Below are 27,586 nucleotides of genomic sequence, written 5' to 3'. Positions count from 1 at the left end.
GGGACTGGGGTTGGTTGGATAACTGAAAAAACGGATAACCGAAAAGTATGAAAAAATACATTATTAGTATAGTATATTAGTATATTGCTATTAACCTACTTCGCATTGAATTTTCATCGATGTTAAACCTAACAAAATTTTTTTTTGAAATAATAATCGTCACTATTGTATCATTAAAAATTATTTCTTTATTTTGCACAAAATAAATACAAAAATAAAGTAAAAATAGAAAATTAAGCCTGGCCTTCCTTTCATGGTTGAGTCAGTGTTGCCAGCTAAAACACGCAAAAATTTTTAAAATAATATTAAAGTAGCCAAGACATAGCCAAGTATTGTAGCACCACATCACTAGTGGACATTTGAATTTGCCGACTAGAACGCGGTCGGTTAACCGACGTGACAGTTGATTGGGGGGGTCGGATAATCGATGCTCTACTGTACTTAGCAGTATATCAATTAATAATTAACTTTAGTTTAATTATTTTATTTAAATATTTATGATGATAAATTTAGCAAAAATGAATTTCAGTGTTTTTTATCAATTAGTTTGTCTCTTAATGGCAGCATTTGTTAATCAAAAATTATTTGAACTTTGAATTACATTGGTAGTAATTCCAATTTACTCTTATATGAAAGTGTATTTTTGATAAACTTGCAATAATGTAAACTTTATTTCATTGTGGGATAAATTCAGAAGACAACTAAATTTAGAGAGAGAATTTATTGCATAAAATAGAACATGGGTTCTTATAATTTGATTAACGATTTTATTGTTGTGACACTTATACAAAAATTTATTGAAAAAGTATTTTAAATAAGGTAAAGAGATCAGGTAAATTCCTAACTGTTCATTTATTGGAAAACATTATCTTTAAATAAATTATCAAAAATTTACATATTTTATTTTATGGCATATAAGAAACACCCCCATTTCAGCATAACAGAATATTTAGGAAAAAGTGTTTAATATATTTAAGCCATCCTGTGACTCTGACACAAGGTCTAAAAAAAATGTTTTTCTACTGTATTCTAGTAAAAAAAAGGTAAAATTAAAATACGGTAAAAACTCAGTTTAACAGACTAATTCGGGAGAGGGGTGGTTGTTAAAGCCGAAAGTCCATTATATAATAAAGCAGTGGCATGCCGTCTATGGAAGCTGTGGAAGCACCACTTTCCTTGTATTTTCTAAAATATAAATACATATTTTGCGATTATTTTCATGTTTTAATGTACTTTGAATTAATTAAAATGAATATTTTATTATAACCGCATTATGTATCTTATTACAAATTTCTATACATGTGAAAAACAATGATAAAATTGCTATTGTTTATTCGAATATAAATTCGTATATGCATATTCCCAATGGAAGTGCCATATTGTCGAATATGGGACAGCTTCCACGACAAAAATATCTGAATTGCTTAAAGCGTCAGATTATATGCATATAGTTAGCTTGTGGATGCTACACACCAAAATATTGTATAACACTTCCAATGATTCCATCCAAGACGGGCACAGCTTCCCTATCATCAAATGTCACCACACGCCACTGTAATAAAATAGGTTTTCTGAATGTGCTTGTTAAAAAGTTTATCTATTTTTACTTACACAGATACATTTGTATAATTAAAATTAAGCATGTATGAAAAATTTAATTTACAGAAAACTTTTCTATATGTATTATTGCTTAAGTACTAAAACTTTAATAAATAAGTATACGATCTAAATTGTGATAAACAAACATTTTTTTGGAAAATGCACTTTAATTATATTTAACTAAACAAATAAATAATGTTCTTAAAAAGAAAACAAAATATAAATTTGACAAAAACACAAGAAAGAATTCCTATATATTCATTTTTGGATGATGACATAGAGACACCCATTGTGGCATGAAGTTAAAGAGTGGTGACTAATTTGAAAAACAATAATTTGTTAATTTAATTATATATTAAAAAAAAGTATTTACAAATTAATGTCCTGTTAATTTTTTGACATAAGAGCCAGAAATTTTGTCCATTAAGTTCAAAGTCCATTATATCGAGGTTTTACTGTACGCACTTTTATTTATCAGAGAAAAAGAAGAGTTTAAACTAAGTCATTTACCATGAACATATTCTATATGAATACATGAAAAAACTGCTTAACAAGCTACCAGTATTTTCTTTTGAACATAAAGCATAAGATAAGCATAGCAGAAGTCCTTTACAATTAAAATCAAAGTTTAATATTAGCTAATTTATTACTGATAATGATTGTAAAACTTCTTTAAATTGTTAGCATAATTTTTAAAACAATCACTTTTATTATTTTATTTTGATGCATTTTAATCATTTCTGGAAAGTATATAAAGCATTATTAATACTTTATGTAGATTTTAAAAATTTATACTTTATCGTCCTTTATAATTCTTTATGAAAATAAAGTAAATTAAAAGAAATTATGAAGAAGAATTTATAAAATTTTATAAATATTCTATAAAAAATTTTTAATAATAATTAATTAAAATATTTTAATCATTTGAATGTTTATTATAGTTATAGCATCGGAAAGTAGCAGAATAAACATTAATAACATTTTCTGATTTCCAAAAATATTATTAATGTATGACTGGTTTTTACAGTAAAAATAAATTTCACTTTAATAATTTAAAATATGTACTTCATAATCAAATATTTCATATAATTTATTGTTCTTAAACTTTTCAATAAAATTAGGGGATAATTCATTATAATCATACCAAAAGAACTGGATAATCTCATTTTATTAATGCCAACAAGTGGGTTGGTATCAATAAAATGAGATTATAACAGTATACTATGGTTATACAGTTTACAGAAATCATACATTTTTACTAAAGATGTTTTTGTTTCTTTGTTTTATTGTTCTTAATATCAGAAATATTTCACTTGCCTTGACAAGTTGCCAGGTTATATAAATTTAAATAAATGTAAGTTTTTTAAGACATTTGTTTTTACTTTTTGTTATAATTCATGTTATAGTTTCATACTTATTTTTTGAAGAAAATTCATTTGGTCATATGTCTGCTTTTGTTATACATTGCATTATCTCTTAATTTTATTGAGCTCTTTATAATAAATTTAATTATATAAATGACTATGCATAGAAAATATGTTTTGTTATTAAACAGTATATTTTTATAGAAAAATAAATGTTTTTAAATTTGATTTTCAGCTTTCTATTAGAAAGTATATTTATATTGGTTTCTTCTCCTGCAACGTCTGCACACACGGATATTTTGACAGCAGTAAAAGATCTATTTACAGAATTATTCAATTCACAACCAGGAATATTATTTTTAATGTCTAATCCTGATGCAGTAAATGGAATTCATAGAGCATTAATGCAAGTTGTAAGTATGAATATTTTTTTATCTTTTGTCTCACTTAATATTTTGTAAAATATTAATAAATTTATTTCCATAGGATGATTCGAGAGAGGACAGCAATGAAGATAGTATTAATCATTGTCTTGGAATGCAATTAATTTGTCATTTGCAAGCATTACAACTTGTTGATACATTACTTGCTTATCATGCAAGAGGTAAGTTAACATATTCATTTTATAAAATATCATTTTTACAAAATTGATGAAATAAAGAAAATTTTATCTAGGAGGGCCAAAAAAAGAATTGGATGATCCAAGTGCTGTTTCTGCTCTTCATCATTTATATACAATGATATTTGATCTTCCAATTGGAAGAACAACTGTAGTTAGTGTGTTAAGTGTAGAAAATAATTTAGATGCTTTACTACCATTTGTTCAAATGACAGGTAAATCAATATTTTTATATACTATTAAAAAAAACTTATTTTACCTACATTTAATCACCTATTAATCTTGAAGTTTTTAATTATAAAATTAATATGAAAAGAACCTTTATGTATAAATTTTATTTATTTTTTTAATTCTTATGATGGCCTGCTGCAGTTAAAGTATAGTAAATGATACACAGCAATTATTAGATGTTCTGTTCCACTTATTTACTATGCTGTGGTAAAGGTTTTTATTTTATACCTCTGTTTCTGGAGAGAATTTTTATAGACTTAAAAAATTAACTTATATGCTAGCATATATGGTACTTAGACTACTCTTTTTCTGCCTGCAGACTTTGGAATACAGTTTATTGTTTTAACTTCTATAAAATCATAACTATATGTGAATATTTTTTCTGCTTTAAAGATACAAGATTATAACTTTTTACAAAAATGACTTTCACATTAAATAGTATTTTCATTTTTGAAGTGAAACTTCTTTGCTAGTATGAGTAAAACTTGTTAATGAAGATAGAAGTATGTAATGGAGTGATATTATAATAACTTTAGAGATAAATATCTTGTAAAAGGGTCATGTTTAGGATTATGGTTCTTTTGATATTTTGGTCATATTGGGATTGACAATTCTGGATGTTCTCTGTCTGATTCACAGTTGGATTCTTGTTATAAATAATGATGGGTAAGATTCTAATAAACTAACCTAATAATTCTTTAGCAAAAATGTTTGTATTTTGCTTATATAATGGTGGATTTTAGGAAATAGTTTAATTAAATAATATTATAATTGACATTAATGAATTTGTAAGTTGTTTCAAAAGACATAATATATGTGATTAGACTTACCATATATGACATGCCAACACATGAACTACATTTAATGTGATGAACAAGTTCCAGATATTTAACAACAAAGCAAAATATGCCAAAAACTAGTAATCTTTAATATATAGTCTCAAATATATACATTGAATGTACATCGGATTTAAATTTAACATCTTTTGGTTTCTTCATGTGCTAGCAAAAATTATCTTTCATTTTTTGAATGTATAAGGTAGAACTATATGATTAGAGTGTATGTTTTTGTGTAGACTTCATCTGTAGATTACACTTCAATAAAAAATTTTTCAGCATGTAAAATGTAGAAACTCACTCAAAACTTCATTTTTAACTTTGTCAATCATTTGCATTGCATCTACAGTAAGAGGGTCACTTCAAAACTCATAATCCATTTTCAATAACAAACAACATATTTTGTATAATAAGTTTTCTGCAATGTAATTTAAAGTTTTTGAATGATTTCCTGTTCTAAAAGTTGCAATCTAGAAATTGTATTTAATCTAGAAATTATATTTGTAGTAGTTTTAGAAGTATCTAAAACTGTTATAGCTTTTAGAGTTGGAAACAATATGCACTATGGTTTTTGCTAAAAATATTAATTTTTCTGTTTTCAAGAATCATGTAGGTGTTAAATTTTTTCAGTCAGTCAGAAAAAGTTCTGACATCATCCACACTTGTTATTTGCTGCATATTGTATAAGTAACTTTTTGGCATTGCAGAAACATTGAGGCTTGATATCCAATTAATAATAATGACAGTTTTTCATAACCTGTTATGTTCACACATAAAAGAAGAGTTACATATTCTTTACTTTATTTACTTCCATGACAAATCATCATTGAATGCCATTCTTTTGTCTGGCACACCTTTAAAAAATAGGCTTATTTCATCAGCATTGAAAATGTCTTCTGGGTTTACCAGAAAGTTTACCACAATTTCTGGTAAACTTTTAAACCATTTTGTGTAATTCTTTTATACTTCTGTTCTTTCATCAAAGTGTTTTTCTGCCCTCTGGGCACTAAGAGAGCAAGAATCACAGATTTTATTGAAAACTATTCCTCCCTCTTAAATTTATCTAGCCATCCACTGCTTGCTTTAAATCCAGTATGTTCCAACTGTTGTTTGAATTGTTCAGCTTTCTCTCTAAGAAATTATTATATTTTTCATTGTTAGGAATATTCTTCTCTCTAATCTGTACAAACTACTTCAGCATATCTTTTTTTAACATCTGGATACTCACATTTATGCTTTTTTTTCTACTCTCTGATTCTGTTGTTCATTGAAGCTTTTCAATGGAACATCAAATTGTTTCACAATTTCAGATTATTTTTCTTCCTTTCTTCTACAGTCTTTCTGGCATATAACTTTTCTGCAATCAGCAAAATATTTATTTTTCTCCTATTTGCCATTTTTATATACATTAGGTAAAAATGTCAGCATGTGATTCAAACTTTACAGTGAAATTTATACAGTATGAATGTTTAGTTTTGAGTAAGGAGATAAACATAGATAAACAAATAAATATGATTGGCCAATAACTCAGTAAGTTGTCAACTTGCAGATATGTTTATTACATCATTAAAATTTTTAATTTTATATTATGCTATTGGAGGCATAATTTTATACAATACCAATCTTTAACTTCTTTAATAATAATGTCCATCTCTTTGAAAACACACACAAAATTAACATAGAAGTTTTACTGGTTTTACCCTATGTTTTTAACACTTAGTTATTCCAGTGGTCACCATTAGTTATATTACAGGTAATTTTTTGTGAGTTTTATGCATATAAATATAAATAACTATTAATTTTGTTTTGTAATTTCTTATGTAATTTTATCGTATTATACATAAGAAGGACTGATGAGAGCATATGGTCCAAAATGCATTTCTTTTTATGAAAACCAGAAAATAAAATCTACTTTTTCCATTGCAAAAAGTGTTCCTGTATGATAAGTTCTCAGTAGCAATTTTGTGCTTAATTCTAAAGAACAAATGAAATAGTCTTTGAATTTAAATTTTGAGTTGGTGAAATGTGATCTCACAGCATTGAGTCTCTGAGAATTTGTTAAGTTGGCACAAAAACAAAATTTGAGTTAAGTAAGTTTGACTTACTAAGAATCTACTATATTTAAATCAAGTGTTATTTTTTAACAAGCTTATTTCTTATAATAAAACTAATAATAACTTTTATTGTAATAGGAAATGAAGAATTTGATACAAAATTAGCAAAATCTGTTTGCACTGGATATGCAACCGAATTACTCATATTAACTGTGCAATGTAGTGAAAGAATATCAATGATTGAAAATTTTGCAGAAGCATTGACAAATCTTAGCAGTCAAGGTATGTTTAGAATTATGTTGTAATAAATGACTAAATTATCTGAAATCAAATTATTGTAATTTTTTGCAAATTATTTGTGGATTATCTTTGCTTAAAAAGCAGTTTCAAAATAGGTGTAACGTATATGATGCTATGGGTATATGCCATTTTTAAATTGCAATTATGAACTCATTCAATAGATTTTTCTTTGTCTAAACTTATCGAGTTTATTTTTAAAAAAACATGAAAAATCCTTTGTGCGCCCCACACACATTCATCTGGCTTCAAAACTTTTCTGAAAACCTCCAAAAATATATGCAGTCAAATTCCATTAATATGAAGTTAAAAGGACTTAAAAATTGGCATTTTGAGATTAACGAGATTTGTATTAAACAAACTCTACAGAAAGTCATCATTGTTCTCACTATTTTTAAATTAGTCCCTTTTTCTCAACTATTTCGGCGATATATCACTTTTTCTGCCATTATGGGCAATGACATTTTTGTGATGCCAAACTGTCACATGTTACTTCATTAATTAATGTTTAAATACTTAAATTGCAACACCCATATAATGTCTTTCTCTTGTTGCACATTGAAAACTTCATGTTATTACGTGACTTTTGAGGTTTTAAAAATGTTAGTTACACAATATCATAAATTTGAGAGTGCACAGTCTAACATCAACAAAAAGATTTTTTTTTAAGTACAGTATTTTTAATTCCTTCCGAGCCTCTCACAATTAACCTTTACATCTTCAATTTGAGGGCAGGTGTTAATAAACCAGTCTAAAAATGAAAACCAAGTCAAAAAATGATAAACAAACATAATTTAAAACAACACTATTTATTATTTTTCAATTTTTGTTTTTATAATTTTGATACAAAATTGTAACAAAATTACCAATTAAATTTTTTTCAAGTTAATATTTTATAAAATTTGGAAAGTTTATTAAGGGACAATTTAATGCTTACCCTGCTGGTTCTGTTGATCTAGTTCCTTCGCTGTATGCTGGCTGATTTAAGTGATTTTACTGTATTTTCAACTGAGAATAAAAAACAATTGACTAAAGCTAGGTGAAAAGTAAAAACAGTTTCTGATTTCAAGAATTTTTAACTATATGTTTTTCAATTTTGATGTACATGGGCTTTATTTTTATGTATTTCACTTTTATGTTATTTGGATATGTTTTAGAGATAGAGATAAAATGAAAAAAATTGAAAAATGTAATAAAGCTTTTAACATTTGTTTAAATAAAAATATATAGTACATCGATGAATTTCTTTATAATAATGATGTACTGTATCAATATCATCAGTAGACTTTCATCTGACTCTGGCTGTTTTTTGTAATTGCATTGTTTTAGCAAATGTGGATGAGATCGCATTAGCACTATCAGACATATAGGAATTTTCTGACTTTTGCATTGAGAATATCTATAAAGTATACGAATTATGGGTGCTGTATAATGTTGATAGATTCAAAATTACTTTAATCTTTATAGGTTGATTTTTCTCACAGCTACTCCCAAGTTAGGTCACACATGACTTTATTGTAGTAAACTTTTAAAGTATATCTTTACATCAAATGCATTTTGGGCTAACATAACTTTATAGCCCCTCTTCAATGCTGTTAAAAACAAGGATATAACAATAAGTCATGACATTTTTGTGGTAAGCTATAATATTTTACATAACTTAATTTGTATTTTTTTTTTTTTTTTATTTGAGTGCACCACTCTGAAGTGAATATTACACTAAATCAATAATTACATACATAAAATGACAAGAGGTGGGTAAGAAAATGAACAATGCACATACATTATCAAACATGGTTAGCTAACACTGGAATTTGAAGAAGCAGTTAACAGTTTTTCTTAAAAACATCCTTAATAAAAATAGCAAAATAAGCACAGTTCCTTGGACACAAGAATATGGGCTGGACAGGGCCAACCATATCCCAAGGACAGAACTTCCAGCATTAGCCTGAAGCGTTCAACTTCATAGATATGACATTCGTAGATTATATGATTTACAGTTTCAGCTTCACCCGTTGCACATGGCCAAATTACATGCTGCTAGATAGCAATTAAAATTACTATGTTCAGTTAGTATCTGAGAAAAGGAATAGGAAAAATTCTTAATTGGATTCTTGAGAATCATAAACTGATGGGTAAAACATCTTGGTGACATTTCCTTTAGTTGAAGAAGTCCATGACTCTTTCCATGCAGAGATAAGATGGTCATAAATTATCCTCGTCAGGACATTTCTAGAATAAGGCTGTAAAGTCAGAGGTGAGTTTTCATCTTTAGAAGCATCTTTTGCTGCAGTATCTGCCATCTCATTACCCATCACACCTGCATGTCCTGGGACACAGAAGAATTTAAAACATTTCAAATTTAACTTTACAGTTTCTTGAATATTCCTAATCTGACTATTTTGAAATTCAATATTCATAAGAGAGGTCAAAGCACCAAGCTTTAGAGTCACTAAAAATTGAAATAACTTTGAACCAGTCAGGAAGTGTCAAACTCCATTGAACTGCATGATGAATTGCAGCAAATTTGGCTGGATATATAGTGGTGGCCTGATTGTAACACTGCCTAAAAATATGGCAAGGGTTCTCGTGTAGATGGGTATATATACATACACTTGAGCCAACACCAAGCTTGGACTTAGAACCATCTGTGAAGATGTAAACGTCACTCAGAATAGCAGGCCCAGGAATAGGAATAGGATCAAGAGACACATCAGGCAGGTTGAAGTTGGCTGGATGTAAAGAGCCATTGTGAACAACCCACTCGTGGGAATAAGTTGATACCAGTCCTCCATAAGAGATGCTTGTGGAAAGTGTTGATGCAACCTGTCCTCACATAATACTGGAGCACCTTAGCCTGCAGGGCCAGGGGCCAAGGAAGTTCTGCCAGAACTGTCAGAGCATCTGTAGATACAGTTCTACAGCAATGAACTTTTTTAACAGAAAAAAACGTTGCGCACTAAGAAGTTTAGAAGCATAGGTGGTCTTGTAGGAAACATGAGCCCAACAAGAAGCTGCATAAAACACTAGTGGTTGGATAGTTCTGTTGATCAAAGTTGTGACAGCTACAGAAGTTAAGCCCCAGGTACACTGTGCACATTTCATGAGTTGATTACCAAATTGTTTGACCCAAGACAAAATGTACTGTAGATGGTTTTTGTAGGTTAACTTAGCATCAAGATAGACACCCAAGTACTTGTAAATGCTGACCCAATTAATAATCACATTATTGAGTTTGAGAGATGGAAACAAATACTTATACTTAGGTAAAGAGGTAAAGAGCATTCCTTCAGTTTTGTTTGTGCTAAATAAAAGTTTGTTTTCTTGTGCCCAGTTTTGCACAGGCTCCAGGGCTATACTTAGCTTCACTTGCACTATTTGAAGATCTGCATACTGATAGGCTATCACAATATTGTCTGCAAATGCTTGTATGAAGACATTTATATCATTATTGCACAAAAGGGAGTTTACAATAAGATTCCATAGAAATAGAAATGAAGATAGTACACTGCCCTGTAGGCAGGATTTAGTGAGATGCTTTTCACAAGAAATACCCTGTAATTTAATTTGTATATTTACTTACATACATGAATACGTAGAAACACAAAGAAAAATCTGGTTAATATTTTCAACATGCTTTCAGTAAAAATACAGCCAAACATTATTACAATAATATATTGATTACAATTAGTTACAATACTAAAAAACCTAGAAATAAGTACATGTATAATTCATATAAAAATATTTGATATAATTTTTTAAAATAAGACTAAATTAAATCTTTTGCTTTATTACAAAATCAGCTTTAGTATTCATTATATTTGGTCTCTATACAGAGGTTATGGAAATATTCACCATGGCAATTTGGCTGGTAAAGCTCAAGTGTTCTATAAGTGTTATACAATTATATAATATGTTGGTTTTTAATTATTATATTGTTGAAAAGATAAACGTTGCTTACTATTTTACACAATTAATTAAATATTATCCACATATCAGAACACTTGCAAATAAAGGTTCACGACTACATTAAAAACTTTAGGTAATATCAACACAAGCAAATAGGTAAAAAGGCTATTGAGTGAATTTTTATCTCATTTATTGTATTGTATGTTATGATGCACCATCTATTAATTGGTACCATCTCGCATCGATGGTTACGCCATCTGAAATGTTTACAAGTTTATCACTATGATGTTTTTTAATATATATAAATTATATAAACTGTATAATAACATATTTGTACTTTTTTGATTTCAGTTAAGCCTAAAACATAATCACTACATTTTCGTCAGATAAATCAGTATAATCATCACTATATTTGTTCATTAATAAATTCAAATAATTCCTGTTCAGTACATTTATGTGCCACATCTGAACTTATCTCACCTATAAAAAATAAAACAACTTGAAATTTGCTTGAAAAATATGGCGACGAAACTCCGAATCGAACAGTGCCAGACAGTTCTGAAAATAGCTTATATTTCAAATTTCTGAAAAAATAGTGCTCACTGTTAGTTAACACACAAAATTCATTTTTGTGTGTTATTTAGTGTCAACATTCTTTTTTTTATTGCTGATAATGTAATATTACGTTTGCTGTTTTTACCAAAGAATTTGCGAAACATAATATTATGTTTCTAGCAGGATAAGTGTTGATAAATTTATAGCTTTGTAACAGATTACAGGATTTATTGATGAATAATAAATAAAAACATTGCTTTATTTTCCCAGCTTGTTATGTATATAACGTGAGAAAATATTGGAATCATGTCAAATTTGACCCTCCAGAGTTTTTTTTTTTACAAATCTCTGTGTTTTGAGACCTCCTGAACCCAAAAATGGCAACAACAAAAAAATCCGTGTGTGTTGATGTATATTTCATTCAATATCCCAGAATAAGGTAATGATTAAGAAACAAAATTTAGTATGGTAGCTTGTGTATAAAGGGCACTGATGCTATTAAATTTTGGCAGATATAGATTGACATGTGGGAAGATAGAAAGGGATCATTTGTCATAACTCGAATAGAGTCGGACTTCGTGAAGAGCTTACTTGTTATTAGCATTTATAATTTTATGTAAAATTTGTCTTTACCCTCAAAATTAAACTATTTGCAGTTTTGTAATTATTAATAATATGAAAGTTGTTTTCTAACAAAATCTCATGACGGATGGTGTTGCAAACTAATTTTAAATTTGTTCTATTACATTATCATGTTTTCACCAAGAAAGTTATGCATTTCGTTTCTGGATTTTTTATTTAATGAAATGTCTTGTTTTAAGTATTAATAATTTTGTGACTCTGAAAACTTTTTCTAATTAATAATTTTAACCAATTAAAAATTTTAATTTGCAAAATTTAACACAACTTGTGAAAAGCAAAAGTTTACTGCTATATTCGTCGTGAACAAAAGGTGTAACAACAAATGTGAACCAAAAAATGAAAATGTGTGTGGTGATAATATCTGCTGGCACTAATAGTGGGGCTGCCTCTGGTTTTGATCATTCAGCAGCACTTTTATACCGCTGAAAAGATGGTGCCATCACTTAATGTTGCAGGTGGCATAAAACAAAATTTTGCCTATACCTGGTGCAAGTTTTTCAAGTTATTGAACAATTGTATCAGATGTTAGGGTATGCAGCTTTTTGCACATCTCAGTATTGTTAGATGTAATTTTTTGTATTTTACTACTAAGAAATTCTAGTTTATTGATATCATGATTGAATATAGAAATAAAAATTTGATTACTCCTATTTAAACATTAAAATATTTGCAATTAAATTTAAAAAGTACACTGTATAAATAGGTTTTTTAAGATTACCGTATTTTACGGACTATAAGACGCACTTTTTTCTTCGAAAAATTGCTTCCAAAATTCAGGTGCGTCTTATAGTCCGTAAAATACGGTATATTCTTAAAATTGTTTGTTTATTGATTATTTATTACTTTTATATACATAATTAATTTTAATTGTGAAAATAAAGGTTTAATTTTTACTATTAGAAGCTACTCCAAAACTTCATGAATTAGCTTTATGGATGGCACCTACTAAAAAAATACCAAGTTATACATATGAAGCTATTGGCCACTTAATGAATTATATTAAAACATGTTCAGAAAATGCAGCTTCTCTTCCACCAGATTTGATAACTGCACTTAGAATTTTGCAGCATGTTACTGTACCAAATTCTTCAAAAAATAAAGGTAAGATAAATTAATTTATTTTATTTTTTAATATAATAAATTAGAATAAGAAAAATATATATTAAAGTAATTTTAAAATATGTACATTTATTATGATATGTTGAATGAAAATCTTTATATAAAAACATATTTTGCTATATTAAATTTACAGTAATATTTTAAAAATAATAATAATCTTATTGTCAAATTATTGTAATTTTTTTTTCTGCTTTTGTGATTTCTACAAAAGTTTGTATTAAACTAATGTAATAATATTTTCTTATATTGAATAGGTCTGTTTAGTTTCCACCTAGCTATTGGCATCTCAATAGATTTTATCATAAATTTGAACAAAGAACTGCCATAAATTTTTATGTTTGTATCAGGAAAATTTTTGAAATATTTGATATTATCAAAATAGCTTTTAAAAAGTAATGTATAGCATATTTTCATAGATTGACTGGCATACTGTGGAAACCCCGGGTTTACCAGCATGTCAATTAAACTGTGACTAAAAAATAAAATTAATCAGATCTAACAAAACTATTTGTTAAATAAATGTTAAAGAAAATATTCTTCCAAGTACAATAAAATAATAACATTGCAATTTGACTGACTTAAAATCAAGAAGAAAGTTATTGTTTGCAGTGCAATAAAACAATTATTGGCTTATTGACATTAGTTGTAGTAGTAGTAAGTCAGTGTGGGCTGGACTGACAATCTGCTCTGATCCTTAAAAATAACACTTTCCTCTCAAATTTCACACACAGCTGATATTAATTGGTGTAAGTTGAGATAATTTACAGCCAGTTTCTGAAATTTGATATGTTTATTTTTGCATTTTTGGATCAAATTATAATAAAATAAACAAAAAAGCATTTTTGACAATCCATGAGTATTTTACATTGTTAGAAAAAAGACAGAATGCAGAAATTAAACATATAATCATAGATTTTGATGTAATGCCAGCAGTTTTACAGTTTTAGAATAAAAACTTGTAAGTTTTTTTGTGCGCCCTCTAGAGAGGGATGTATAACCAGAGTCTTTTTATCTCATAACCTGTCAACTGATGACGTTTTCTATTCATAGATTCCAAAAGGGACAGTTTTGGCCAACATAGAGTGCAAAGACTAGCAGTTTGTTAAACTCTGTTACAAGAACATGTTTTAATTATGTTTTTATTATAGACCGGTGTTTTTCAACTATTTTGGATTAGCGACACATTTTGAATTTAATTAGATTCTTGCGATAGCATAATTTTTAAAATAAAAATGTTTAAAATGACTTTCTACTTAAAAACTTGTCTATTTTATTGTCTTCTTAAAATTTAAAATAAATTACGGTAGATTTTAAAAATTTCAATATTATGGAAGTTAAGCTTAACAAGATAAAACCTTGCAATTTTACAAATATGTCTGTATATATTTATTATTATTATTTTATTTTATATATATATTAAAAGCAAAATGTTCTGTCATCATTGAACACACATAAATTAAGTTTAAAAATTAATTTCATTTACAATTTGAAAATTTAAAAACAACTCTCTGGTTTTATTTTTAGTTTCGGTTTCGGTGTAAAGGCCAGAGTTTTAACTAGTATTTTTAAATTTAATTATTATTTTTAGTTCTAATTTTTGGTTTAATTTATTTAGTACTAATTTAGTTATAGTTTTTATAATTATTTTTAATCATTTTTATTTATTTATTATTATTCAATTTTGCATTAATTTTGCCTGCATTTTTTTGATTACAATTTTTTTGATTAATTGCAACTATCTTTTGTTACATAACTATAAAAATTGTTTTAGTGTTGTCTCGCATAAAAGATAATCTAATTTAAATTTATTTTAATTTTTTAGTAATTTTCATTTATTTTTGTTTTATAAATTTTCCTGCTTTTCAGTTAGTTTTTCATATAAATACATTATTTATACAATACTAAGGACAGTGAATATGACAGTTTTACAATTAAAATTTTCAAATTTACAATAAATAACACATAAGTGTACATTAGTAATTATTAATTAAGTATTATAAAAATGATAAAACTGTCATAATATTATACACTTAATATTAACATTCAAAAATAATAACTATAAAAATCATAAGTTTGTCTTGTAAATATCTTTCTAGTGTGGTTCCTGTTGTTTTCACTTTAATATTTGTGTTTCTGCCCAGTCCTTGTTATAGTTTACCATTCTGCACTATTATACAATAGATATCACCATACAATAGATAGCACACAAACAACATTAAGGGAAATGTTTCTTGTATGTTGTCTACTTAATTTTATGTGCTATAATCAATGAAAACCCTCTTTACACTGCCTTCAAAGGAATTTTTATCCTATCCAATAGAGACATTACATAAATTCCTTATGTTTTTTTAATCCATTATTTCAAAATCTTTGTGTAATTTACAACAGATAAATGTGTACTTTATGATAATCAATGAGATTTTGAATGATGGTTGCTTGAACAGCTTGCAAATTGGTTGCGAACTCAACTTCACAAGAGCTTTGCCACAGTGTTGCCACCTTTACAAAATTGCCAACCCAGATGGCAGGTTAGGTTTGTTCGAACAGAAGTTCCTGATGCATACGCAATGTCATTTTACAATGCGAAGAATAACATGCATGCTAGTTTTTACCATATGGAAATATTTGATTTCATGGTTTCTCCCAGGTAGAAGTTCTGCAAAAATATGGTATATGGTAGAACCTCATTAATTTGGACTAATTGGGAGAAAGTCTAGTCCAAATTAGTGAGATTTTTACTTATTTGAGTGTTGTATGATTCAAAAAATACATTTTATTTAAAATCAAATTTTATTGTGCATTTTAAATGAACAAATACAGTGGTTTAATAAACTTTTACAATGCAAAAGAAGCAGTAGCATCTATCATTCTTGTCACTGCCAACATTTACTAATTTGGGTTTAAAAAGAAGCTGATTTTTGTTTGAAATTCTTTTCCTAACTGTTCCTTGATCATGTCTGGATGCATCTTGTTAAAGCTCAGGTTAGAATTGACAAATTTGTTATTTTAAATTACAAGGTTTTATTGCACATGTTTATATGTAATATACACATCTTTATTTGTTCAATGAAGATATAATTCTTTAAGGAACTCTGTACTCATTTTTGAAAGCAAAGAGCAAACATAGATATAATGATTGTTATAGTTTTTTTAAATTAATAATAAAATTTTAGTTAAAATAAACAGAACTTTGTAATGGATACAGTCAAACCTCAGTTTATCAACTTAATTTATTTCTAATAGGTCAGAAACTGATTTGTTCTCAAACTGAAACAAATTTTCACATAAGAAACAATGTAAAATGGATTAATCTGTTTTCAACCCCCAAAACAAAGCCCTCTTTTTTTACCTTTTTAGCAGCATTTTATGCATAAAAATGTCTACAAATGCAATGTGATATTATCTATATCCATTTCATATATAAATTAAAAGCAAAATGTTTCATCACCTACCGAAACTGAAACTAACACTTTACAAAAAAGTGCTACAAATAGAGACTTAAATCTGCCTGGATGAAATCTAATCAAATCAATCAAGACTGACAAGTACTTTATCTACACTTTTCGAAATGTTATATTTCAATTGCTTTAATTTAGATTTTAATTTAAATAAATTAATTATTTTGATCTTATTTTTAATTTTAGTTTCAGTTTTGGTGTAAAAATCAGAGTTTTAATTAATATTTTATTATTTTTAGTTTTAATTAACTGGCTACCTAGTATTAATAAATATTATTATCATTAATATTACAATATATAATATATTAATAAATTTCTGTTATTTAATTTGAGTTAAGTACATACCTTTAAATATGAATTAATGGATGTTATTTATATTACGTGAATGTCAATTAACACAGTTTTTATTAATTTAATTTAAATTGAATTGGGACGCATACCATAAATCGGAAGAAGTATCATACCTGCATGTGCATTGAAATCTAATTTGACTAACAATGTTATCAATGGTTTGTGTTGTGACATCTAATGACATGAGGCAAATCTCAGCAGCAATACTGAATTGTCCCATTGTTGAGTGGTCGGGCAGTTGACTTTCTTTAACATAGGAAGTATAAAAAGTTGACCATTAGTGGCTAGCTCTGCCGAGTAGCTTGTTCAGAAACCAAGGTATCGTATATAAACCAGAGAAAATATCGCATGCAAAATTTTGTTCATAAACAGGGATGTTTGTAACCTGAGGTTTGACTATATAGTCTTTTAAATTTCAAATTGTTATATGTAACATAGAAATTATATCTTCATAACACTCATATAATTTTAAGCTTGAATATTAATATTTACAGAAATGATTAAATAGAAATAAGCTTAATTAATATACTTACTTTAAACATTTGATATCAATTAAAACTTTTAGTAAAATTGGATAAGTAATTTTAATATACAGTAAGACCTTGTTTAGCACTTCCTTGATTAACACTGATTCGATATACAGTAATACCTCGGTTTTTGTTGACTTCGGTTAATGTCGGTTTCAGTTTTTGTTGATTTTTTCGTGAAAAATTTACCTTGGTTTTCATTGGTTGCCTTGGATTTCATTGGCGTGCTTATGTGACCTCGTTGCTAATTTTGCAAAAACAAAGGGCGACCCACGTGTTTTCCTGCTCAGTTTGGCCTCGTTTCTCGTTGTGTGAATGTTACTCCGCGCATTTACCAAACAATTCTTCTATGATAGCAGGATGGCCAAGCGTTCAAGGTGGCAGCCTACCACTCTGAGGGACCCAGGATCAAATGTGTGGAAGGAGAAAAAATCCCTAGGAATTTTTCATGGAGTGGTCTGTCCAGATATGTTGGGCCCATCCGTCATCACCCAGCTGCCCCATTGTTGGCCTGGACAAACTCATAATGGGCTTGCTAAAAGTACATCAGAGGCTCTCACCACCCTGTATTTACATACAGGGTGGAGTTAAAAAAAAGCTAAACAATTCCATTGCTTTCCTTATCTTTTAGCTCCATCATGGAATAAAAGAAAGTTTTTAGAGCCAGCAGCCCTTCGAATGCCATGTTAAATGTTCATTTGTTCTTTACATAAGTTTTTTCTATTCATTTTTTATTGTTTTTAGTATTAAACACTATACTTATTCTCTATAAAATTTGTTTTTGATATATATTTTGGAATGTCTAGAACGAATTAATTGGATTTACATTGATTCGTATGGAAATAGTTGCCTCGGTTTTCATTAGTTTTGGATTTCGCCGATTGTTTTCGGACGGATTATTGACGTAAACTGAGGTATCACTGTAATGCGGTTTGCTCAAAGCCTAAAAAAGGCTCAAAATTTATACTGATTCAAAATTATCAAGGCATTTCATTGATTTGTATATAATATGATTATTCGCAAACACAAACCAATTAGATAAAGGTGGCAATTCGTTGTAGCACTGTACTTCCCCTAAACCTATGGTACAATTTTGGAAAAACATATAACATCATGGATGTCATATGCGATATTGACTTCGCTTGGCAAGAATTAACTGATAAATGCATGAACAGAGTATGGAAGAAGGTGTGGCTAAAGGTATCCAAGGATTCTCAACAGAAGAGCCTATCATTGACCAAATTGTCAACCTAATCAATACAGTAGGACTAGGAGATGTAGATGAGCAGGATATTGAGGAGTTACTGCAGGTTTCTGTGAGAGCCTTACCAATGATGACCTTCGAGAACTGGCAGATTGGCAATAGTGATTCTGAAAATGAAGAACCCAAAGAACTTGCTACAGATTTCCTTAGTAAAAGTTTGATAACGATAACTGAATCTATTGATCAAATTGTAGCAAATGATCCAGAATTTGAAAGGAGCACAAAAGCAAGACAAGGCATTTTGGATGCAATTTCCTGCTACCGACATTTGCTTAACGAAAGCAAAAAAAGCAACAAATGACACTAGATGACGTCATCGGAAAAAAATTCAAGAATTTCAGAAGAACCAGGACCTTCTTCACAAAAATGAACTTCATATTTCTGTGTGCATATGTTTGTGTTATGTAACATATATTATTATGCAAATTGATATAAAAATAATTTAAAACTAAACTAAAATTTGTTTATTTTTGGCTGCATGTTCCTCTATCCCTATTTACTGTGTGTGAAAATGACCTCGTTTAATGCTGTTTCATTTAGTGCTTTGTGTCTAGGAATGCATTCTAAGCACTAAATGAGGTCTTACTGTATTTAAGTTTTATATAACATTTTTTAAATAAATATATTTTATCAAATGAGTATCTTAAATTTAATAGCAAAAACATTGATTATTTTATGTTTTTTATTTAGAGGAAAATGAAGAATTGAAGTATAAATATGCAGTCATTCAAGTTTTTTCAAATGATGGTTTATCTTGTTTTTTGGCAATATTACAGGTAACATTATTACGATAAATTTGAATTAATTTTTTAACAAGCAGTTATAAACTCTTAAATTGATTTTATTTAATTACACTTTGAGAAAATAATGTATTGAAACATTTTTTACAGAAAATTTGTGATGCTTTCTTGAAACCTTCAAATCAATCTTTTGCTTTAGTAGGAATTCAGGGTATATTCGTAATAGCTATTTGTAAGCCTGTTGTCATTTTGCTTCAGTTTATGCTTCAGTATTTAATATATTGCAGAGGTGCAGAAGTAAGTTTATATATATGCTAAACATTTTGTTCTTATGTAGTTAATATAACTTTTCTATTATTATAATTTTTTTTACAAATTAATTAATAATTAATATGTTTATGCTAGATTATACAAATGGAAAATACTATTTATTTGTTTGATATGATTACTCAGGTTTCTCATAAATGTTTTTATATTTATCAGTATGACAATTGCAATTTAGATTTATGAACAAATATAATACAGGGTCTTCCAAAAAGAATGCTACCATTTTAAATTATTGTAATTATGTTAATTATTCTATGAGAATGTTGTAATGTACATTTAAACATTAGAAAACTGTTTAAATATCTCATTTGCCTATCACAATTTCTCTATGTCTGCATCTTGTGTCACACAGCATACACATCCAACTGATACTCAAATTCTTCTTAAATTCACTACATGTGAGATGCACAGTGAGATATGGAAAAATACCCAAACTCCTGACACCAAATGTTAGATCAGGGGGTGTTTTAAATCCCACTTCTGTGACATCAAATGTGTGAGAATGGGGCTTGCGTTCCAGGTTTCCCTGCTCACTACCAGGATGATAAAGTAACTGATTTTAGGAAAGATTGTTTAGATCTTTCTTTCTCGTCAGAGTCCTAACTCCTAACACCAGTTAGGATAAACTAATTTGTGTCCTAACTCGCGATTGAATTGAATTAATTTCTGAGTGGTCTAAAAATGCTTCAAGTATGACTGGAACTTAGGAGGGTTTCTATGGGAACAATGATGGAGTTAGACACTTAGACAAGTTAGAATGTAACAAAAACTATTTATTTAATTGGTCCACCAATGGTATAATTTGAATATCATGCTATATTTCCATTACGAAGAGGAAATTAGGCATTTTTGGGCCAATAGTTGAGTGAGGCATTAAACTCAACTATCAGTTTTGAAGGAACTACATCGCTTCTCTCTGATTCAGAGGAAGTACAAAGATAACAAAGATAGATAATTTTTCTGTCATCTTGTTTTTAAAATAATAATTAAAATATTAACTTAACAAAATTATTAAAATATTCCTTTTCAACTCCAGATTCTCACACTACAGCATACCTGTTGTCACTCCTTTCACAGCAGCTACAATACTGTAGTTCCTATAAATTACTCAACACTCCTGCCACAATGATGAGTGATTTTGATTTTGTAAACTGCAGAATATAAAACACCTTCACTATTGCAGCATCCCATTTTTATTTATGGTGCTTCCTACAGGTAGTAGACAACAAGACATTTGAATGCAGATGAGAGATGAAATTCTGACAGTTACTCTATTGATTGATGTACATTTATTTTGGAAGACCCTGTAAATAAAATATGAATATATATACAGTCAGTCCGCATAAGTCGACACCTGGATAACTCGACACTGTCGGTTAAGTAGTCAGTTTTCTGTGGTCCCGGCCGACTTACATAGGCATTAATGTTAAAAAACTTCGGTTTACTCGACACCGTTTAACTCGTCACCACTGGATAAGTCGACATACTTTTGCTGTCCCACACTCTGATAAGTCGTCACCCCGTCCAGAAAAAATGAATTCACTCTACACGTGTGGTGCAAACTCTTTTTTTTTTTTGGGAGGGGGAGTAGATTTATTTTTTAATATATAATTAATATATTTAATAATATAATAATACGTTAATATTATTAATATATATACATATTAATAAAAATGCCTTAACATTTTATGTATTTTTATGTATAAAATAATAACAGATAAACAAAAAGAAAATATACAATCTACATCAACGTCACACTGGAATCCAATTTTGCATTTTCTCACGCTAGAGGCATTAAGAATCCTTAGACATTACTTGCAAACAATTGACAATTGCGAAGATGATGTTTTCAAGACGTTCATGATCGTTGAAAAAGAAAGTCGATTGAAAGAAAGTTGAGACAGTCAAGTGCTCAAAACAAACAACACTAAACGAATTTTTCAGTTTTTCATCTACAGAGTAATTGTAAATGGAGGACACAATGTATTGTAAGCCTATACTACTGTATAACGCACTACTGTATTTTATTAATTGTGGTTTTGTGGTTTTTTTTTCCAACTTCGCTTTAGTTGTCACATCGGATAACTCGACACATTTCCACTTCCTTTTGGGGTGTCGACTTATGCGGACTCGACTGTATATATATATTTTTTAATATATATATATATAAAATATTTATATATAATATAAATATTTATATATAATATAAAATATTATATATAGTATTTATTTATATATATATATATATATATATATATATATATATATATATTTTGGTAAAAGAAATTTAGTAAAAGAAAATTGGATCAAGTTACTTAGAATTTTTATTTTTTATACAAACATAGTCATATCTATATATATTTTATATTTCAAATACATGTAGCCTTTTTATTACATTTACATTTAATATCATTTTGAGTAACACTAACCCATTTTTATTCAAATGAACTTTTAGAATATAATTTTTATTCAGTAATCTCTGAATCTGTGTATTCAACTTTCCACAATTTGTACGTTTGTTTCAAGTAGCCATGTTTCAATGGTTCTGAATTATAATAACAAGCCACTACTGCTCAGTTTTCTTATGCACTGAATTTTTGATATTTCTTCTGGTAACCCTACAGTGCTGTGCCCTGGTTGATCAACATCAGCAACTGTGTCCTGTAACCCACTTGTTGATTAATGCCCAGAAACACTAACATCCATTGCGGTCCTTATTGACCTGGGCAATGACTGATCTGATATAGCAGGGGTGGCCAACTTTTGTGTACATAAGATCTACTTTTTATCTTATAAATGTGTCGCGATCGACTTGTTGTCGTAGGCATAGTCTAAGTGGCGAGGGGGGTGTGAAATACATACTATGTTTATACACTGTGCTTCAGTACGAGGTGCACTCCCGCGAGCTATGGGTAGATAAGGAAAATATATGTTCAAAACTATTTTTTATTTTTTAAATCACTTATTAAGTTTTCAAGATATAAGCTCATAAAGAAAATAAATTTCCAGACCCAACTTTTGATATTTGCAGTTACGAGTTCATTCCGTACAGGCGGCACCTAAAAAAAATCGATTTTTCCACACTTTTAAGATAGATTTTTATTAACTTAAAATATAATTTAATTTTGTTTAAATCAATTACAATGTATAAATTGTGGTACTATTTGTTCATAAACTTGAAAAAATTGAAATAAAACTGCACAGTACGGCTGATAATTTGATTATAAGATTTTACTTCCGCGATTTGTTTTTGGGCGAGGAAAATTTATCATGGAAGAATGATATAAGATTTTTAGACTTATTTTTTGCTAATCTATCAATAGCTCGCGGGAGTGCTCTTTGTACTGAAACACCCTGTATATCTACCTACGTAAAAAACAACGTAATTATTTAACGGGCCAAAAAACTCACGTCCAGGGGAATTAAAACAACACGAGTAATTATTAACAATATTTATTAATTCAAATTAGCTACTGATAAAGACAGATTTAGAATTTATTTTATTACGTTACATTAATGGGAGGACTGAGTTTTCACGTCTCTTACCAAGGAAACATAATTAGGTGTATATCCTGACAAAGATAATAATAATGATTCTTCAGTATGGGAATCAGTCAGGACAGAATGTTTAGTCTTCGTTAACTTTAAGTATGAAAATGCCAATTCACACAGGTATGTAGTTCTGAAACAGGAATAAATATATTTGCTACATTTGCTGATACTGGGATATTTTTCCTCAATTGACGTATTTCCAAAAATCCAAAAATATAGAGGTCTGTTGCTGAAAACGCTCACTTATCAAGTAAATAGATAGGTAAGAAAAGCCATAATTTAATTTAAAACATAAAGAACAGGTACTTACATTTTAAACAAATGAAAAATTGAAACTCAACGTTGTCACCGTGGATAAATAATATTGATTAATAATAATAATAATGTTAATACTAAAGAAAAGAAGCTACCGCATGACGGTATCAAATATTCAAGCTAAATAGCTGTGTTTTCTACGAGTCCAGTGATAACTGCATGTATATTGTTGCTTTTGCGCGTTACGTTGACGAGTTGCGTTTAGTTACAAGTGTAACACATTAAGTCAAGACATCGCGAGCGATCGACCAAAATTGGCATCGTGATCGACCGGTCGATCGCGATCGACTTGTTGGCCACCCCTGTGATATAGGATTCTTTTTTTCTCTTTGGCTGGCTTCACCATGTATATGGGTTGAGATGATGGTAGGTGCCATTTAGTCAGTCTCTTCCACTGAGATCTGTCTGAATTGGGTGACCCTACTGGTAGTGTACACTAGGGTTTCTCAAACGGGATCCTGGTCGTTTTTTTTAACCCGGGAAATTTTTCTTATCCCAGGAAATCATGCAAATTTCTTAAAAATTCACTTTTTTCTTATTTTGTGTTAAAGTTCAGGAAATTTTGCAAATAGAAAGCATTAATTAACTCATAAACTATCAGAATAAATTTGTATTTATTAATTTTAAACTTACTTATTAGTTTTTTAAAACTTTTCCTCGTTATGGCATGTTACAAATGGTTAATAATCAATGTGTAGCTTATTTGTGGCAGGACTCTGAAAATTCTTTACTTGTCAGAACCTGTAACATCTGGAATAATTGTGCTTATGCTGTCTTAATTTTTAACCATGCCCAGTAGCTTCAATAACTGCATTATGCCAGATTGTGCAAATTGGCAAGGAAGCAAACGAGTATGAAGTTTTTCTTCATAAACCTGATTATTAAAGACAAACGAACTGTCGAATTATCGGGCTACAAGCTTAATACCGCTATTAAAGCAGCCAAGGTAGACAAATCAAGAATACTAGAGAGCAAAAGAAGTACTACAATCTCAAAAACGAACTAGAAATCTTCCAGGCTAAAGGTGAAAAAAAACACATAACATCTATTTTCTCTTAAATGCGTTAAACAGGATTCCAACCATATCAATTGAATCGGCAAGGGCATTCTCGGTAGCAAGACTTTTCATTACTAAAATAAGAATTAGATTGAGTGATCAGCGTATTGACCATCTTTGCTTTTTAAAATCTTATACTACAAAATATTATTGTAAATTATTATAATGTTTTATTTAAAAAACGAAAATTACCTTCTAAGTTAGAAGTTTGATCTAAATTCATTTTTTCTTTAAATTTTCAACTCAATTCAGTCTTTTTTGTTGTTGTATGCAGTTTCCAGCAAACTTTAATACATTTTTTCTATTAGTGAACATTTCTACGTAATTCAAAGATAATTTTTAATATATATCTTACACAGCATTATTAATGTGATTTTGGAGCTTGTAGAACGTATTAGATTACTTTAAAAAATGAAAAATAATTATATCATTTGATTTCAAGCTATTTTGTATATCTTAAAAATAATTAATTCTATCCCAGGATTTCCCTGGATCCCAGGAAACAGTTCACTTTTATCCCGGAATCCCGGGACAAGCAAAAGACTGGGAAACGAGAAACCCTAGTGTACAGTAATGCCGGAATAGCTCTCAGCTTCTCAAAAGTGCACAGGCCCCTTTACCACGACCTGGTGGCATGCATTGAGGGGGTTAGCACCTTAACTGCTCAACCATCTGGCCAACACTTAGCTTTTGGTATATAAGTTGCACCACATTGTTGAAAACAGTTAATTATCATGTTATTGATCTGCTTCAAAGTGAAGCTGATATAATGTTAGTTACAAATGGCACTCAGCTAGCTAACATTTTAACTGAGGTATATATATAAGTATATTAAATAACCCAAAGCCCTATATATATAAATTTATGCTGATTCAAATTATTGTGTCATTTCATTGATTCGTATATAATATGATTATTTCCGAACACAAACCAATCAGCAAAAGGTGGCAATTTGTCATAGCGCTGTATTTCTCTTAAATCTATGTTTATTTTGTGCAATTTTGGAAAAAAATATAACATCATGGATGCTATAGAAAATATCAACTTGGCAAGAATTAACTGATAAATGCATGAATGGAGTTGGAAGAAGTTATTGCTGAAGGTATCCGAGAATTCTCAATGAGAAGAGCCTATTGCTATATTGTTAATTGACCAAATTGTCAAGCTAATCAATACAGCAGAACTAGGAGGTGTAGATGAGCAGGATATTGAGGAGTTACTGCAGGTTTGTGGTGAGAGCCTTACCAACAACGACCTTCAAGAACTGGCAGAACAAGGAATTCAAGTAGAACTGGAAAATAGTGATTCTGAAAATAAAGAACCCAAAGAACTTGCTACAGATTTCCTTAGTAAAAGTTTTGTAACGATAACTGAAATCATTAATCAGATTGTAGCGAATGATCCAGATTTTGAAAGGAGGCAAAAGCAAGATGAGGCATTTTGGATGCAATCTCTTGCTATCAACATTTGCTTAAGGAAAGAAAAAAAGTGACAAATGAAACTACATGACTTTATCGCAAAAAACAACAATTTCAGAAAAGCCAGGATCTTCATCACAAAAAATTAGCTTTACATTTCTGTATGCATATGTTTATATGTTATTTAACATACATTATTATGCAAATTAGTATAAAAATAACTTAAAACTAAACTAAGATTCATTTATTTTTGGCCATGTGTTTCCTTATCCCTATTTACTGTGTTAAAATGACCTCATTTAATGCTATTTCATTTAGCACTTTGTCATCTAGGAACGTATTCCCCCATGTTAAGCAGGGTCTTACTGTATATAGATACATAGCTAAACGATTGCCTTAAATACTTGGGCTATAAATCTGCTCATTTTAATAATTAATACTAACCAATTTTCTACTAGAGGCTTGATATATATATAGATACTTGGCTATGTATCTATATTAAGCTTTTAACGGAAATGTATACAAAGAATTGTGTATTATTGCTAGGTTATAAAAATAATAATTTTAGTATGGAATAAGCTTTAAATCTAACAAAATTAGGGTACTTGATATTTTTGATAACATGGAAAATTTATAGAAATTTACAATTATAAACTGCTATGAACACTGAAAAATCTCTGTATGATTAAAATTACTTTCATTTATGTTATTTATAACAATAAAGCAGAGTATTTATTTTTTCAAATATTTTAACTTTTTCTTAATAGTTATTTTTTATTTTACAATTTAAAAAATTTTTGAAACTTTTGTAAATATTTTTATCTATAGTTTAAAGATTTGACAGCTGTTCCTGTTTTGCTCCGGACACACTTACTTATGAGTTTGATTCCAATGTCTTCATTTTTTTATGCTGTAACACAGCAAGTAAGTTTTAAAAAATATCATTAACTTTATAAAATTCTTAATTTAAAGGTTACCAGAATTTAAAATTTTCAGATTAAAACATTACTGGATTATATATTTTTATATTATACAAAACTTTTTAGGTACAGTCTGAAATAGTAGAAACATTATTGGCATATACCCAACCATATATTGGATCTTTAGAATCTGAAGAAGGTAACAAAAAAATTAATACTATAATCTTCTAAGCAGAAATGGATTTACTATAAGCAGGCTAAAGGCCAGCTCATACTTCTGTGAGAATAGACAAGAGAAAGAGAAAAGGTCAATAAATAGGTTTAGTGCACAGTGACATACTTCCATTGACACGAAGTATGGGTTACTAACAGAAAGAAAAGTACAACTTCTGTCAACATAGAGTTTTCTTTGTTGATAGCTCATAATTCCCT

General features: G+C 28.9%; 1 protein-coding gene across 2 annotated transcripts in view; it reads left to right on the top strand.

Annotated features, from left to right (window-relative positions):
* The window catches only part of vir (VIR_N domain-containing protein), a 115,226-nt gene that overhangs the window by 70,254 nt on the left and 17,386 nt on the right, over nucleotides 1-27,586 (top strand). For both annotated transcript variants that reach the window (XM_067286051.1, XM_067286050.1), the window contains exons 16-24: nucleotides 3,199-3,376; nucleotides 3,450-3,567; nucleotides 3,639-3,797; nucleotides 6,842-6,985; nucleotides 13,007-13,207; nucleotides 19,516-19,601; nucleotides 19,716-19,862; nucleotides 27,063-27,158; nucleotides 27,281-27,353. In XM_067286051.1, the coding sequence (XP_067142152.1) occupies nucleotides 3,199-3,376; nucleotides 3,450-3,567; nucleotides 3,639-3,797; nucleotides 6,842-6,985; nucleotides 13,007-13,207; nucleotides 19,516-19,601; nucleotides 19,716-19,862; nucleotides 27,063-27,158; nucleotides 27,281-27,353 (1,202 nt within the window). The remainder of the gene's footprint in view (nucleotides 1-3,198; nucleotides 3,377-3,449; nucleotides 3,568-3,638; nucleotides 3,798-6,841; nucleotides 6,986-13,006; nucleotides 13,208-19,515; nucleotides 19,602-19,715; nucleotides 19,863-27,062; nucleotides 27,159-27,280; nucleotides 27,354-27,586) is intronic.

This window comes from Centruroides vittatus, unplaced genomic scaffold (genome assembly GCF_030686945.1).
Source record: "Centruroides vittatus isolate TY-2023 unplaced genomic scaffold, ASM3068694v2 scaffold_324, whole genome shotgun sequence".
NCBI classification, from domain to species: Eukaryota; Metazoa; Arthropoda; class Arachnida; order Scorpiones; family Buthidae; genus Centruroides; species Centruroides vittatus.
Note: the sequence above shows the minus strand (reverse complement) of the source record. Positions and strands in the feature narration are given on the sequence as shown.